Source organism: Ranitomeya imitator, chromosome 6, assembly GCF_032444005.1.
Source record: "Ranitomeya imitator isolate aRanImi1 chromosome 6, aRanImi1.pri, whole genome shotgun sequence".
NCBI lineage: Eukaryota > Metazoa > Chordata > Amphibia > Anura > Dendrobatidae > Ranitomeya > Ranitomeya imitator.
The window spans coordinates 118,744,592-118,757,468 of NC_091287.1; the positions used below are offsets into that span (position 1 = coordinate 118,744,592).

The 12,877-nt window shown below is 41.6% G+C and overlaps 1 protein-coding gene across 1 annotated transcript in view; it reads right to left on the minus strand.

The window, feature by feature from the left end:
• Positions 1-12,877, minus strand: part of OSBPL10 (oxysterol binding protein like 10) — a 577,114-nt gene that overhangs the window by 23,566 nt on the left and 540,671 nt on the right. Inside the window, exons 9-11 of the mRNA XM_069730025.1 lie at positions 10,204-10,390; positions 6,353-6,535; positions 1,097-1,250 (exon numbers count right to left, since the gene is read on the minus strand). Coding sequence (XP_069586126.1) covers positions 1,097-1,250; positions 6,353-6,535; positions 10,204-10,390 — 524 coding nt within the window. The remainder of the gene's footprint in view (positions 1-1,096; positions 1,251-6,352; positions 6,536-10,203; positions 10,391-12,877) is intronic.

Sequence of the window (12,877 nt, forward strand, 5' to 3'; positions counted from 1 at the left end):
GCAAAAATTGTGCCTAACACTGATCCTTGTGTACCCCCACTTCTGACTTCAGCCCATATAGACAATCTACCATTATGAAAACAGTTTTTGCTTCGTCTCATAAAAGCAAATACTTTTTAGCAGTAACTGCCCAGCCTGGATGCTTGTAGGTTGGAAGGCACTGTACTATTATTATTATTATTATTATTGTATTATCTCACAATTCAGCAGCAGCCTATTGTATGGGAAGTAAACTGGTAGCTTTTTGCTTATAGAAATAGAAGAAGGTTACAATGTTTCATGTGGCTTCACACAGCAGCACTTTTATCTCCAAGAGCCATAGCTCTATATACTTGTGAAATAATAGCAGAGGAAGCCTCCATCCTCCACCTTATTATCCTGTGAATACATCAGAGACAGCAGGTATTACCACTGCACTGGTACAATACACTTCATCTAATAAACCGTAGATTAGTGACACATTTGAATGCATTAATCTATCCAGTGTAGAAATATTATGCTATGCTGTTACACTGTGACGCTGAGTCACTACGCACAGACAAGCCTTGAGACTGGGTAGTGAGGAGGGTGGAGGTCAGATACCAGGACGGCTTGTAGTACACAGGGGCAACACAACGGGATAGTCCAGTGGTTACATTCTAGGAGGGTACGTCAAGATAAAGGGATGGGAAACGGATAGTCTGGTGTCAGGTATCTTAGGTTAGAGAGCGTCAAGAGCGAAAGGGATAATACACAAATCCAAGGTCTAGCAACAAGATCAGGAAATCAGACACTGGGCAAAGCTACAGCTAACAATGGTCTGCTCATAGATAGTCAGCTAAATAGCTAGTAAATTAAGCAGAATAGGAAACACCTGAAGGAAAGCCTGAATTCTAGGCCAGACTGAGCAGCAGGGCTGTCAATGAAAATGCTGACAAAGCAGCAGACTCCCGATCCTATAGGGCGGCTGAACTGTCACTCACAGCATCCCTAGGCCACAGTGAGTGACGAAACAGTGACAAAGATGAGTTTGCCATAGAGTTTACTTCCACAAAGATAATCAGAAATAAAGATTTCATAAATCACAGATTATACAGACATGTCAGCATAAACTTGCCTCTTTGATAAAATATTTTGGCTTCCATGGTGCGTTAGCAGATGCCCTCTGTCGTGCTTCTGCCCTTTGTTTTTCTTCAAGTTGGTGTTTGTGCTCTGATGCTGCGTCAACATTATCTGCTTTTAGGGCATTGGTGACATTTTCCCAAATACGTCTGAAGAGAAAAAATAAATTAAATTAATTTGTCACTGACTTGCATTGGACAGAATTACAAAAAGTGCAAACTCTTCAAAAGTATTTATTTAAGGGAAGTGTTTAAAAGTTAACGAAGAAGTTCTGCAGGAATATTTCAGTATAATGTGGTGCACAAGGCTGTATTACCAGTCTGCCTTTGATTTCACAAGAGACACGCAGAGGTTAAATATGGATTAATACGGTATTTTCTCCATTAGGCCAGGTACACAAATGTTTATATCGGACTGGTGCCATCTGTGGCTTTGACAGATCACACTGGTACCCAAGTTATTCCATGTGGCTGTGAACATCTGATTTTTTAAGAATAATTAAAAAAAAAAATCAGTGACATGTCTAATATTGATCCAAGTGTCGGATCAAAATAGACAATGCAACTCTATAGGACTGTGGAAAACACATAGTCCGATTTTCATGAAGTGACTGAATGGAGAAGGTGGAGAAAGTTTTCTTTCTTTCCACCTCTGAGAAAAACTGATGCCACTCTGATCTACGTCTGATTAGCATAATCAGACCATTTTCGCAAATGAAGAGAAAATCGGTCATGTGCACCTGCCCTCACAGTGGTATTCCTAGGGAGAAATAAAGTGTTGTACAGAGGCAACTTGCCTGTTGCTCCTTACTATAGATCAGTAGGCACCATTTTACATGCCACTGTAGAGGGTTCATACATGTAGGTTTGCCATGTGAATGAGACTTAAGTCTATTGGGAAAGTAAATTTGCTAAAACCAGAATACCGTATATACTCGTGTATAAGCTGAGATTTTCAGCACATTTTTTTGTGCTGAAAGTTCCCCCCTCGGCTTATACACGAGTCATGGTCCAGAAAACAGGTAGGGGAGGGGGAGCGGGAAGCCGGCGGCTGTAGCACAGTGACAGATGCAGCCGCCGGCTTCCAGAATACCTCAATACTCACCCTCTGTCACTACATCTCCATCTCTGCATCTCTGTACTGGCGCGGCAGTTTCTTCCTGTGCTGAGCGGTGACGTGGTACCGCTCATTAAGGTCATGAATATGGACGAGACTCCACTCTCATAGGCATGGAGCATATTCATGACCCTAATGAGCGGTACCACGTGACCAGGAAGAAGCTGCCACGCTGGGACAGAGATGCAGGGACGATCAGCGACGGTCCGAGGAGGGTGAGGAAGATGGGGGAGGACGGAGGAGGATGGGGAGGATGGAGGATGGGGAGGATGGAGGATGGGGAGGAAGGACGACAGAGGAGGAAGGGGGGAGCCCAGCCATGCATACAAGATTTTACAGGGGAGCCAAGCCATGCATACAAGATGGGACCAGTGGAGCCATGTATACAACAGAGGGAGCCACACAGAGCAGGACAGGACGGGGGAATCACACATACCAGGATAGGAAGGAGTGGACAATACATACCCGGCTTATACTCAAGTCAATAAGCTTACCCAGTTTTCCGTGGCAAATTAGGTGCCTCAGCTTATACTCAGGTCGGCTTATACTCGAGTATATACGGTACATGTTTCAAAATGCTAGACATGGCCATGTCATCAGGTAATAACGAACAAAAAAAGAGCATATGTGATTTTTTTTTAAACTGGTGGTGATTTAAAACTTAGTCTTAACTCACGTGTCCCTAGTAAAGATTAGTGATGAGCGAATGTGTTCGGATAAGCATGCACGAGCATGCACGTGTGCTGAGTGTCTTCGGCGTGCGAGTCCCTGCAGCTGTTAGGCAGCCACAACACATGCCGGGATTGATTAAAAAACAGGCAATCCCTGCATGTGTTGCGGCTAACAGCTACGAGACATGCAGCCACAGGAACTCAACCATATTTTTCGAGCACGCCAAACTTAGCACCCGAGCATGCTCGGATAATGCTTTATTCGAGCATGTTCGCTCATCACTAATAAATTGTGTTACTTACACTTCTAAGAATGTCTATCAGAGTTTGCAACACTGATTTTACCCCTGCCATAACAGATGCAGGTTAGAGCTCTAAAACAAAAGTCATCTCACCAGCCATACATTTTATTCAGGCATCGCTACGGTCAAGTTTCCATATGGAATGATCCAGCTGTAATGACGTAGCTGTTGTAGATTTTTCCCATTTCCCTTGGATAATGTATCTCATACCACCACTATTCTTTAGAAATGCAGAGCGCTGCTGAGTACGTAAAATACATGCTTGCTTTTTTACAATGTTTACCATTCAACAACTTTGAAGAAATCATTAGCAACTTGTGTTACAAAAGAGCCAACCGCTGCTTCTCCACTGCTCCAAGAAAAGAAGATTACAAAGAGGGGCTTTGATGTTCCCCTTGTTTACTCTTCCATTTCACTTAAATCTCACTATGATAATATGGCTGCTGTTAACTGCCTGCCGACGCTGCTCTATCACTGGAGGCAGATTTCATTCTATAATGCAAAATGAAAGACCCTTTCGGCCTTTTCATTTTACAAATAAATTCGGAATACTGCGCACAGAAAACATTGCTGGGAATTGGCTTTAATATTGAACGTTTTTCATTTTTTATATAACATGAAAGCTTTGATGTATACACTGACTTTTTTTCATAACAGAGTGAAAATAAAGATAGCTGTGGACAGATAGCCTGCATGCATGGTCAGTTTAATGAGAGGTACCTAGTGAATGTCAATGTCACTAGCTCTAATGGATCCAGCGATGAGGTGATCCCTGGGTGCTTCATGACATGGTCTTAGCAGATCACCAAAGGTGGCTGCTTTTCCATGTAACTGGGACATATATGCAGCGTCGGACTAGAGCACCTTGGGCCCACCAGAGAAAATCATTCTTGTGGCCCACTATGTAGCTACAGTACATAGAAATAAATAGAAGACCACCAAATGTGTGGTAAAACCCTCTAATATCAGGGTATAATATAAGGTAGTACACGTCTTAATTGTGTAGCAGGGGTTGGGGTAACACCCTCATAGAATATAAAGTAGCCCTCCCATAGAATATAATGTAGCCCCCTCATAGAATATAAAGTAACCCCCCTCATAGAATATAATGTAGCCCCCTCATAGAATATAAAGTAACCCCCCTCATAGAATATAATGTAGCCTCCCTCATGGAATATAATGTAGCCCTCTTGCAGAATATAGTACAGCCCCTAATAGGGTATAATGCACCCCACAAAATATAATGCAAACCCCCTCATAAGGTATAATGGAGTCCCCCATGGAATATAACGTAACACCCTCATATGGTATAATGCAGTCCCCCTCATACAGTAGCATGCAGCCCCTCCACACAGAATATAATGCAACCCCCTCATAAGGTATAATGAAGCCCCCCAAAGAATATACTGTAGCCCCCTCATAGGGCATAATGTAGCCCCCTCATAGGGCATAATGCAGCCCCCTCATATAGTATTATGTAGCCCCACAATATAATGTAGCCCCGAATAATTCAGCCCCCACACAGAATATATTGCAGCCCCCCACAGAATATAGTGTAGCCTCCTCAAAGTATAACACAGCTCCCCTCATAGGGTATAATGCAGCCCCCTGCCACCTCCATCATTGCCTTCTCACCCACAACCCCTATCATTGCCCACTCCACCACCTCCATCATTGCCTCCTCCCCCACAACCATTGTCCTTTCCACAACTACCATTATTGTCCTTTCCACCACCCCAAACATTGCTTTCTCCTCCACCACCCCATCATTGCCCATTCCAACACCTCCATCATTGCCTCCACCACCACCCCATCAATGCCCATTCCACCACCACCAACATTGCCTTCTCCCCACATTCCTCTCCATCACCCACATTAATTCCAATCTCCAATACATACACACAGCACCGCACCACATACACTCACGCAGGCAGACAAACAGAGAAACAGCAACACCCACCTATCTGCACATTCCCCGCAGCACAGCCCGGCAGCATCTTCGAAGTCGGCAGCTTTCTCTCTGAAACAGCCATGATGACGTCATGCAGCCGCGTGGTGTCATACAGGAAGCTCCAGGCAGTGGACAGGAAGCAGGACGGCATCGGATCCCTGCAGCTCTGCTTCCCTGCCAAGATGCAGGGATTAGCCGCCCTGCAGGGGTCCACCTCCAGGGTCCCAATGCAGCTGCTCTGGATTTACATGCCGGCAGTGTTAGCCTCAGCCTGCCGCTAACACTGCCTGCTATATGAAATGAATACGCACTCCTCTTCACGCCCATGAGGGTGTGAGGAAGCATGAATATTCATTTCTCTTTAGCAGCAAGGACAGGCTCCTGTCTCTAGGTGCTGCTCAGCTGACACCGGGTGGGCCCCCCTGACTCAGGGGCCCCATAGCTGCTGGGAGTGCCACTATTAGAGACCCATCACTGGCTGTGGGATCCTAGAGCAGTGGGGGCCCTAGGCAGCTGCTGGCCAGTATGCCAGCAGGTGTCAGTGCCTGGGCCCACTGGAGAATCCTCCGCTTCTCCGGTGGGCCAGTGCGACCCTGCATATATGTATCTCACAGCTAAGGAATCTACATGCAGGGATGATAAAATCTTATCAGGGCCCTGCAAAAATCTGATTTTAGCCTTTGCACGGCAAATGCGCAGTCCAATTCACAGCACAGAATTGACATTACAAATTTATAGCTCTGCTACACACACACATATGTGCGCATGTATACACAGCTCTCCTAGTTACACAGCTCTGCTACATACAGAAAGATCTGCTATATCCACACACAGCTCTGCTGCAGACACTACCACATTTTGAAGTATTTTCCAAGCATGCAAATGATCTCATGACCTGAAAGATCCCTCAGCTAGTCAAGCCTTGCAACAACCATGCATAATTTGGCAGTTTTCTCTCCTGTCCTGCACAGATCAGACTGATCAGTGTGGGGCAGGAGGAGAAAGCAGTTCTCTCAGTAACCGAGAAGGATGCAGTGTCAGCGTTCTCCTTGATCATAGTTTGCCTCTAGACTACACACATTTTAATAAGATTTTTCTGGCTAAAATGTTTGTCTTATGATCCAAAAAATATGTTACTCTCGTTATATTCCTGCATTTTTCGTTGAAGGAAAGAAAAGACAGTCTTCCATTAGACTATACAATGAACATACCTTGACTCGGTAGGTCCTTGTTTTGCCACGGGTCGAATCTTTTTCCTAATAACTGAAAGCTTTGTTGTATCAATTACTTTGGTTTCTCCACTGTTGTATGTGAATTCTAGAGCTCCATTCCACTCCCCCTGGGCCTTACAAACTATTACACTGGTGGGGTTGTGCTTAACCTCAGCTGTGATTCTGCATACGGAAAAGCAAAATACACGCCTATTAATATAGTACGTTTAAGCAAGTAGTGTAAAAAACATAAAAAATTATATATTTCATTTCTTTCAACCTACTGCCCTACAGTGTTCATCCTGATGGAGAAAATGGAAGCCACAATAAGTACAAGACAATATTTCTCAAGCTAATAAGAACAATTATTTATTGGAAGAATCCAAATGTGTACTATGCAACGTCAGTCCTTAGCCTTGCCCTTCAAGAGCTGCATGGTTATTTGAAAGTGTCATCACTGTAAGGCTGAAATATGTAGAAGGAAGAAAAATAGAAGTTTACATAATGAGACAATTAATGCTCTTCTTGAAGTTCCAATGAAAACAACATCAGCTCACAAACTGTAACCCACTTTATGGATGAGGTTTGGCCAAAGATCTGACCACTGTACTAAGGCTATGTAAAGCAATTCTAAGCTCAAAGTCATACAGAGAACATTTGCTTACATGATGAATCCTCCAGTATCAAGGACAATTCTGGGTTTCACAAGATGTCAGGAATGCATTATCTATCAGTATGGACATTGCCAATTGTAAGTTTGATGGAGGGGGTAGAATATTAGTAAGAGAAGGCTTCATTGTTTTGATTCTACTGAAAATAAATCTTGGAGTGGTTTTCTCTTCAAAAAACTTTGAGTAAAGGCTTGACTGGAGAGATTCTGACCACTTGCTGCCTCTTATTGTGCTGATTAAAAAAAGGTGTCCCCCCCCCAAAACAAAAAAAAAAAACGCACAATGTGACACACAAAACATATAACAGACCCTTGTGTATCCTGGGTCAGGTATCATAACCTGTTACCAAAGCACAACAAGCAAAAAAGGCTTAAGAATCAAACCCTGCCTCTTAATTGTAAGCAATTTAAGATATCATAAAATAAGGTGAGAATTGTGGACCATACAATTAGTCTTAAGAATAAGCCACTGTAGGTAACCGGAGGCCTTGTAGCCCTTGTACATATATTACTAGAGTGACAACATGTAAGCTCATAGCTCACAATAAACTCCTCCTCAATTACATGTACAGGAGAGACAATATCACGATTGCCCGATACAGATTAGTGGTATGTTGCTAACACAAACAGGGTGAATGTCATATATATATATATATATATATATATATATATATGTATATATATATATATATATATATATATATACACACACACATAATTATAAATAATGCTGTGAAATTCTTCAATTTCTCCCGCTAAACTTTAGGACACCAATCTGAATAATATTCGTCGCTGCAGGACTTTATCCCACAATAATTTGGCCTCCGATGCATGCAAAAGAGCAAGAAAAATAATACAACTAAATGCCTTAAAAAATTAACAAGAACTGAATTTTCAGAAAGAAAATAAAGTGTTTTAACCAATTTATGAGCGTTATTTAAACAAACATCTCCATGTCATCAAACACTATATGTGTCTATGAAGGCACTGCCAACTCTCTTGGTGGACATGGAATTGCATTTTTGGAATTAGTGAGCTAGCAAGTGGACAAAATTAGCAAATTAGTCTTTTTTGTCAAAAATCGAAACGCGCGTAGGGGTATTTCCCGGTCCAGTGAGTGTCTGGCAGGTAACTATGTATTTTGATTAGGATGCTGCTGAGGTTTAGTTTCATTTACTGGGGTTAAATTACTTTAATTATAGCGGTCATAGGTTTCCATGACTATTTATCTGCATGATGTTGCACTATCTTTACCTACACATGGCTATACCCTGGTGGGGAGGTATATACTCTCTGGGAATATGTGTTATACAAGGCTTAGTAGTTAGCGCTACTGTTACCTGCACACAGTCATACCCTGGTAGTGAGGTGTATACTCTCTGGTATATGTGTTATATAAGGTTTAGTAGCTAGCGCTAGCGTTACCTGCATACGGTTATACCCTGGTGGTGTGGTGTATACGCTCTGGGAATATGTGCAATACAAGGCATATTAGTTAGAACTATAAGTTAACAATATATGCAGATGTAATAGGCTTTTCTTAGTGATTTCATCACAGCCCCATTACCTCTATAGAATTATCTCTTTCCAGCACCCTACTCGACCATAGACATATATATATCTTTTGTAGCCACAAAATATTAGTCATATGACTACAATGGAAAAGTTTCTTGCATATTCTGTTTCAAAGTGAAATTATTATTGGCTACATACCTGTTAACACCCACTGTGCCGGTGGTTGGTTTGGAGGCATCCTGTTTTTATTACAATGTGTGTATTTTATTGTATTTTTGTCAATAAAAGTTTCTAGTTTTGAACATAAACATTCTGGAGCCTGGTTTATATATCTACTGGGTTCTTTGAGATATTATTACTATTTACAGTACAGTAGAATACTTACAGTATTCACCTTCTGCAGGGTATTTGCTCATTGGTTTTATTTTATTTTTTACATATTTTAAAAAAATGTTAAAAAAATGTCTTAAAGGAGTATTCTCAAGTTGTATCTTGAGCATCTCAGGGCTATGCAGTTCCTTTACAGCCTCCTTAATTCCTAGTTTCTGGTGGGACAGGCTTTCCTCCTTGAATCACAGTTCTGGTGAGCAGCAGAAATGTAGTACTAGTAGGACTATAAGGCTATGTGCACACGTTCAGGAATTCATGCAGAAAATTCCTGTGAAAAACCGGACATTTTCTGCATGAAATCCGCAAGAAAACCGCATGCGTTTTTGCCGCGGTTTTGACGCGTTTTTGCCGCGGTTTTGACGCGTTTTTGCCGCGGTTTTTTCCGGACACTTCCCAATGCATTTTGGAGTGGGAAATCCGCAGAAAAACCGCAAAAAGATAGAGCATGTCCGGATTTTGTGCCTGATGCGTTTTTTTGCGGAAAAAAACGCATCATGTGCACAAAACATGCGGAATTCATTCTAAATGATGGGATGCTTATTGTATGCGTTTTTTTTGCGGTTTTATAGCGTTTTTATCGGGAAAAACCGCGAAAAAACCGGAACGTGTGAACACAGCCTAAAGCTGAGCTCAAGTTCTGCTGTAACACATTAACACATTCAGCTATTATTTGTTCTGGAGAGTACTCTGCCATAACTATACTTACAAAGAGAGATTAAAGGGCATTTGAGCAAGCACATGGCTCAGGGAAGTCAGTCATGATTTGAAGAAATGTTCGGGGAGAAGATGATACTGTAGGCTGATGATTTTGCAATATTTATGATAGCAGATCATCAGAAGCTGAAAGAGAGGCGAGCAGCAGTGCTGTATAGAAATCAATGGGCTGGAGAGAAATGACTAGTGTGTTAAGAGTAAAACCTTTTATGGAATGTAACTGCCGAGCATTCTCATCGGGGGTCTGAGCGGGTACTAGTGGCCGAACTCCATGGAAACCAGCTGTATACTATGAAAGATAACTGTATACTATGAAAGATAAAAGCTCTCATTGCAGAAGTATGACAGCCGATAGACAATTCAATTGTAGATTCGCTTATATTCATGGTGTCTAATTAAAGCACTTTAATAACTTGAGAACATCCTTTTTACGCCATAGACTAGTATTGTTAACCAATGAAAATAAAATAATTTCAAATGTAAAGTTTTTCTCAAAATTATACGGTAATTACTTTTTTATTACATTAGAAGCTGAATGTTATTTTACAATATCCATTCTTACCTGTGCACTTTTCCTCCATAGAAAGGCTTGGTGTGGAACGTAACTGTAGCGGCATATCCTGTCTTGACACAGGTAATATTCACTTTACCTCCTAATTCTACCCAGGGAACAGTGAGTATAGAACGAGCATAGGCACTGGGAAGAGTGAATACATATTCCTCTCCATACTCCATCAGCTTGAGTACCCCTGAGTGATTAGAAAAGTTCATAAAGGATCATATAGTAAGCTGTGCAATACACTTAAAAATGTATTACTGCTATAATAGAATTAAATAAATCAATTACATAGCGTTAAGTAGGGTTTTTGCAGTACAGGCATTGTGCCGTTTTCTCAAAAGACACACCATTGTCGGATTACTGTGGACCATATCAGATTTTCTTCTAATCAAGTGAAAAGAAAATAGAGTAGAATACTGTAGCATATAATTACACACTTTACACATCACTTTACGCTCAAGTAGGAAAGAACACCAACTTTAACATGAGATAAATTTAGCAAAATAATTTACCAATATCAAATCTTGAGTTGCAGTTGAGTTGGGTATACATAGAAATCATGAGGTCCCATACCAAAAAGGCCAATATTGCACCCCACCCCCCAAAAAATAAATTACAACAGTTACCACCGAGTCAGCTGTCTACTGTGTAACACAGCAAGCACCTGTCTTGTACAGCTGAAGATGCCATTAAGTTATCAGTAGTGATGAGCGAGTATACTCGTTGCTCGGGTCTCCCCAAGCATGCTTGGGTGATCTCCGAGTATTTTGGCGTGCTCGGAGATTTAGTTTTCGTCGCCTCAGCTGCATGATTTGCGACTGCTAGACAGCTTGATTATATGTGTAGAATGCCTGTTTGTTAGGGAATACCCACATGTGTTCAGCCGGTCCACAAGTCGCAAATCATGCAGCTGAGACGAGGAAAACTAAAACTTCGAGCACGCCAAAATACTCGGAGATCACACGAGCATGCTCGGGGAGACCCGAGCAACAATGCTACTTACCCATCTCTAGTTATCAGTACTTCTGCCATACATATCAAGCAGATTTCAGTAAGAGCTTAAAATGTAAGCGGTTGATCAAGAACATCCAAAGACTTCGCTGCCAATAAGGAGAGCTTCTCTATGCGTAATGGTCAGCTGTACCTGTTTCTGGCTATTGGTTTGTGGGAGTTTTTATGCAACTACTTAATTTATCTATTACCCCAACCCTAATACCCTAACTACCCCGAAGCCTAGACATTTCAAATGTAAATTATATATTAATATAGGTGGTGTTGTGTTTTTTTGTTATGTTTTTACAGAAGACACTTTAGCAGTATGCACAGTTCTCTGGTTCTTAAGGTTCTATCACCAAATCCCAAGTGAGAGGAGCGGTGGAGAGGACAGCACAAACAGCTTTCTTCCTGTTAACTGGGTCGTTAACTCTCTGATATGTTTATAACATATGACAGCTGTGAATTCCCATCATAGCTTCCTCCATATCCCATCGGAAAATTGTATGGAGATTTTAGCACTGCTTGCAACAAGATCTTATTCTTGATTGTACTCCAATCCGAACTGAGGCCTCCAATTAACGGGCTCCATAATAGTTTAACCACTTCACGAACTTGAGGATTTCAGTTTGAGTTTTCCTTTTTTTGCTTCTCCTCTTCCCAGGGCCATAGCTGTCATTTTTTAGTCACTATGGCCATGTCAGGGCTTGTTTTTTGAGGGACGAGTTGTACTTTCGAACAAACTATTGATTTATGGGGAAAAAATGCAAGTGTGGTGAAATTGTAAGAAAAAGTGCAATTCCACAATTTTATTTTAGTTTTTTGACAATATCATTCTCCAGGTCATTGTGAGTTCATGGATACCAAACATTTAAAGATTATTTTTTATTTAAGTGGTGAAATTTGTATGGGAAAGTTTATTAAAGAAGTTGTCCACTACTTGGACAACTTTATCTCATACCCCTTACTTGGACACCATAAAATAGTAAAGCTTATACTCGACTCCTATGTTGGTGCTCTTCCCGTGGTGTTGGCACTCCATCTCCTGGGGCTGTTGTTGTGATACACAACGCCGGCGCCCAATCAGTGTTGGCATCACTGTTCCTGCCTCTTGATGAATCGAGCAGGAAGAGGAAGTCCAAATTCAGCTGCAGCCCGGACTTCATGTTCGATTTGTCTGAAGGCAGGGACAGTGACGCCAGCACTGATTGGGCGCCAATGTCATGTGTCACAAAAAATGCACGAGAGCCCTGTGAGAGTGAGTGCTAACACTGCGGGAATGGCGCCGGAGCAGGAGGTGAGCATATGCTTTATTATTTTATTTGCGGCAAACATTTTGATCGAGAAGGGGTTGTCCTAGTAGTGGACAACACCTCAAACAAAACATGGTACCATTTTCCAAGACCAGTAGCGCCTCCATTTTTTGGGATCAAGGACTAATTGAGGGCTTATTTTTTGTGCACTGAGCTGATGTTTTTATTGATACCATTTTGGGGTAGATACAATGTTTTGATCGCCTGTTATTGCAATGTTGCGGGGACCAAAAAAACAATTCTGACCTTTTTTTTATCCTTATGCCATTTACTAATTGGATTAATTTAGTTTATATGTTCATAGGATGGGCGTTTCTGAATGCAGCAATACAAAACGTTTATTTTTTTCTGAACTTTTATATTTTGAAATT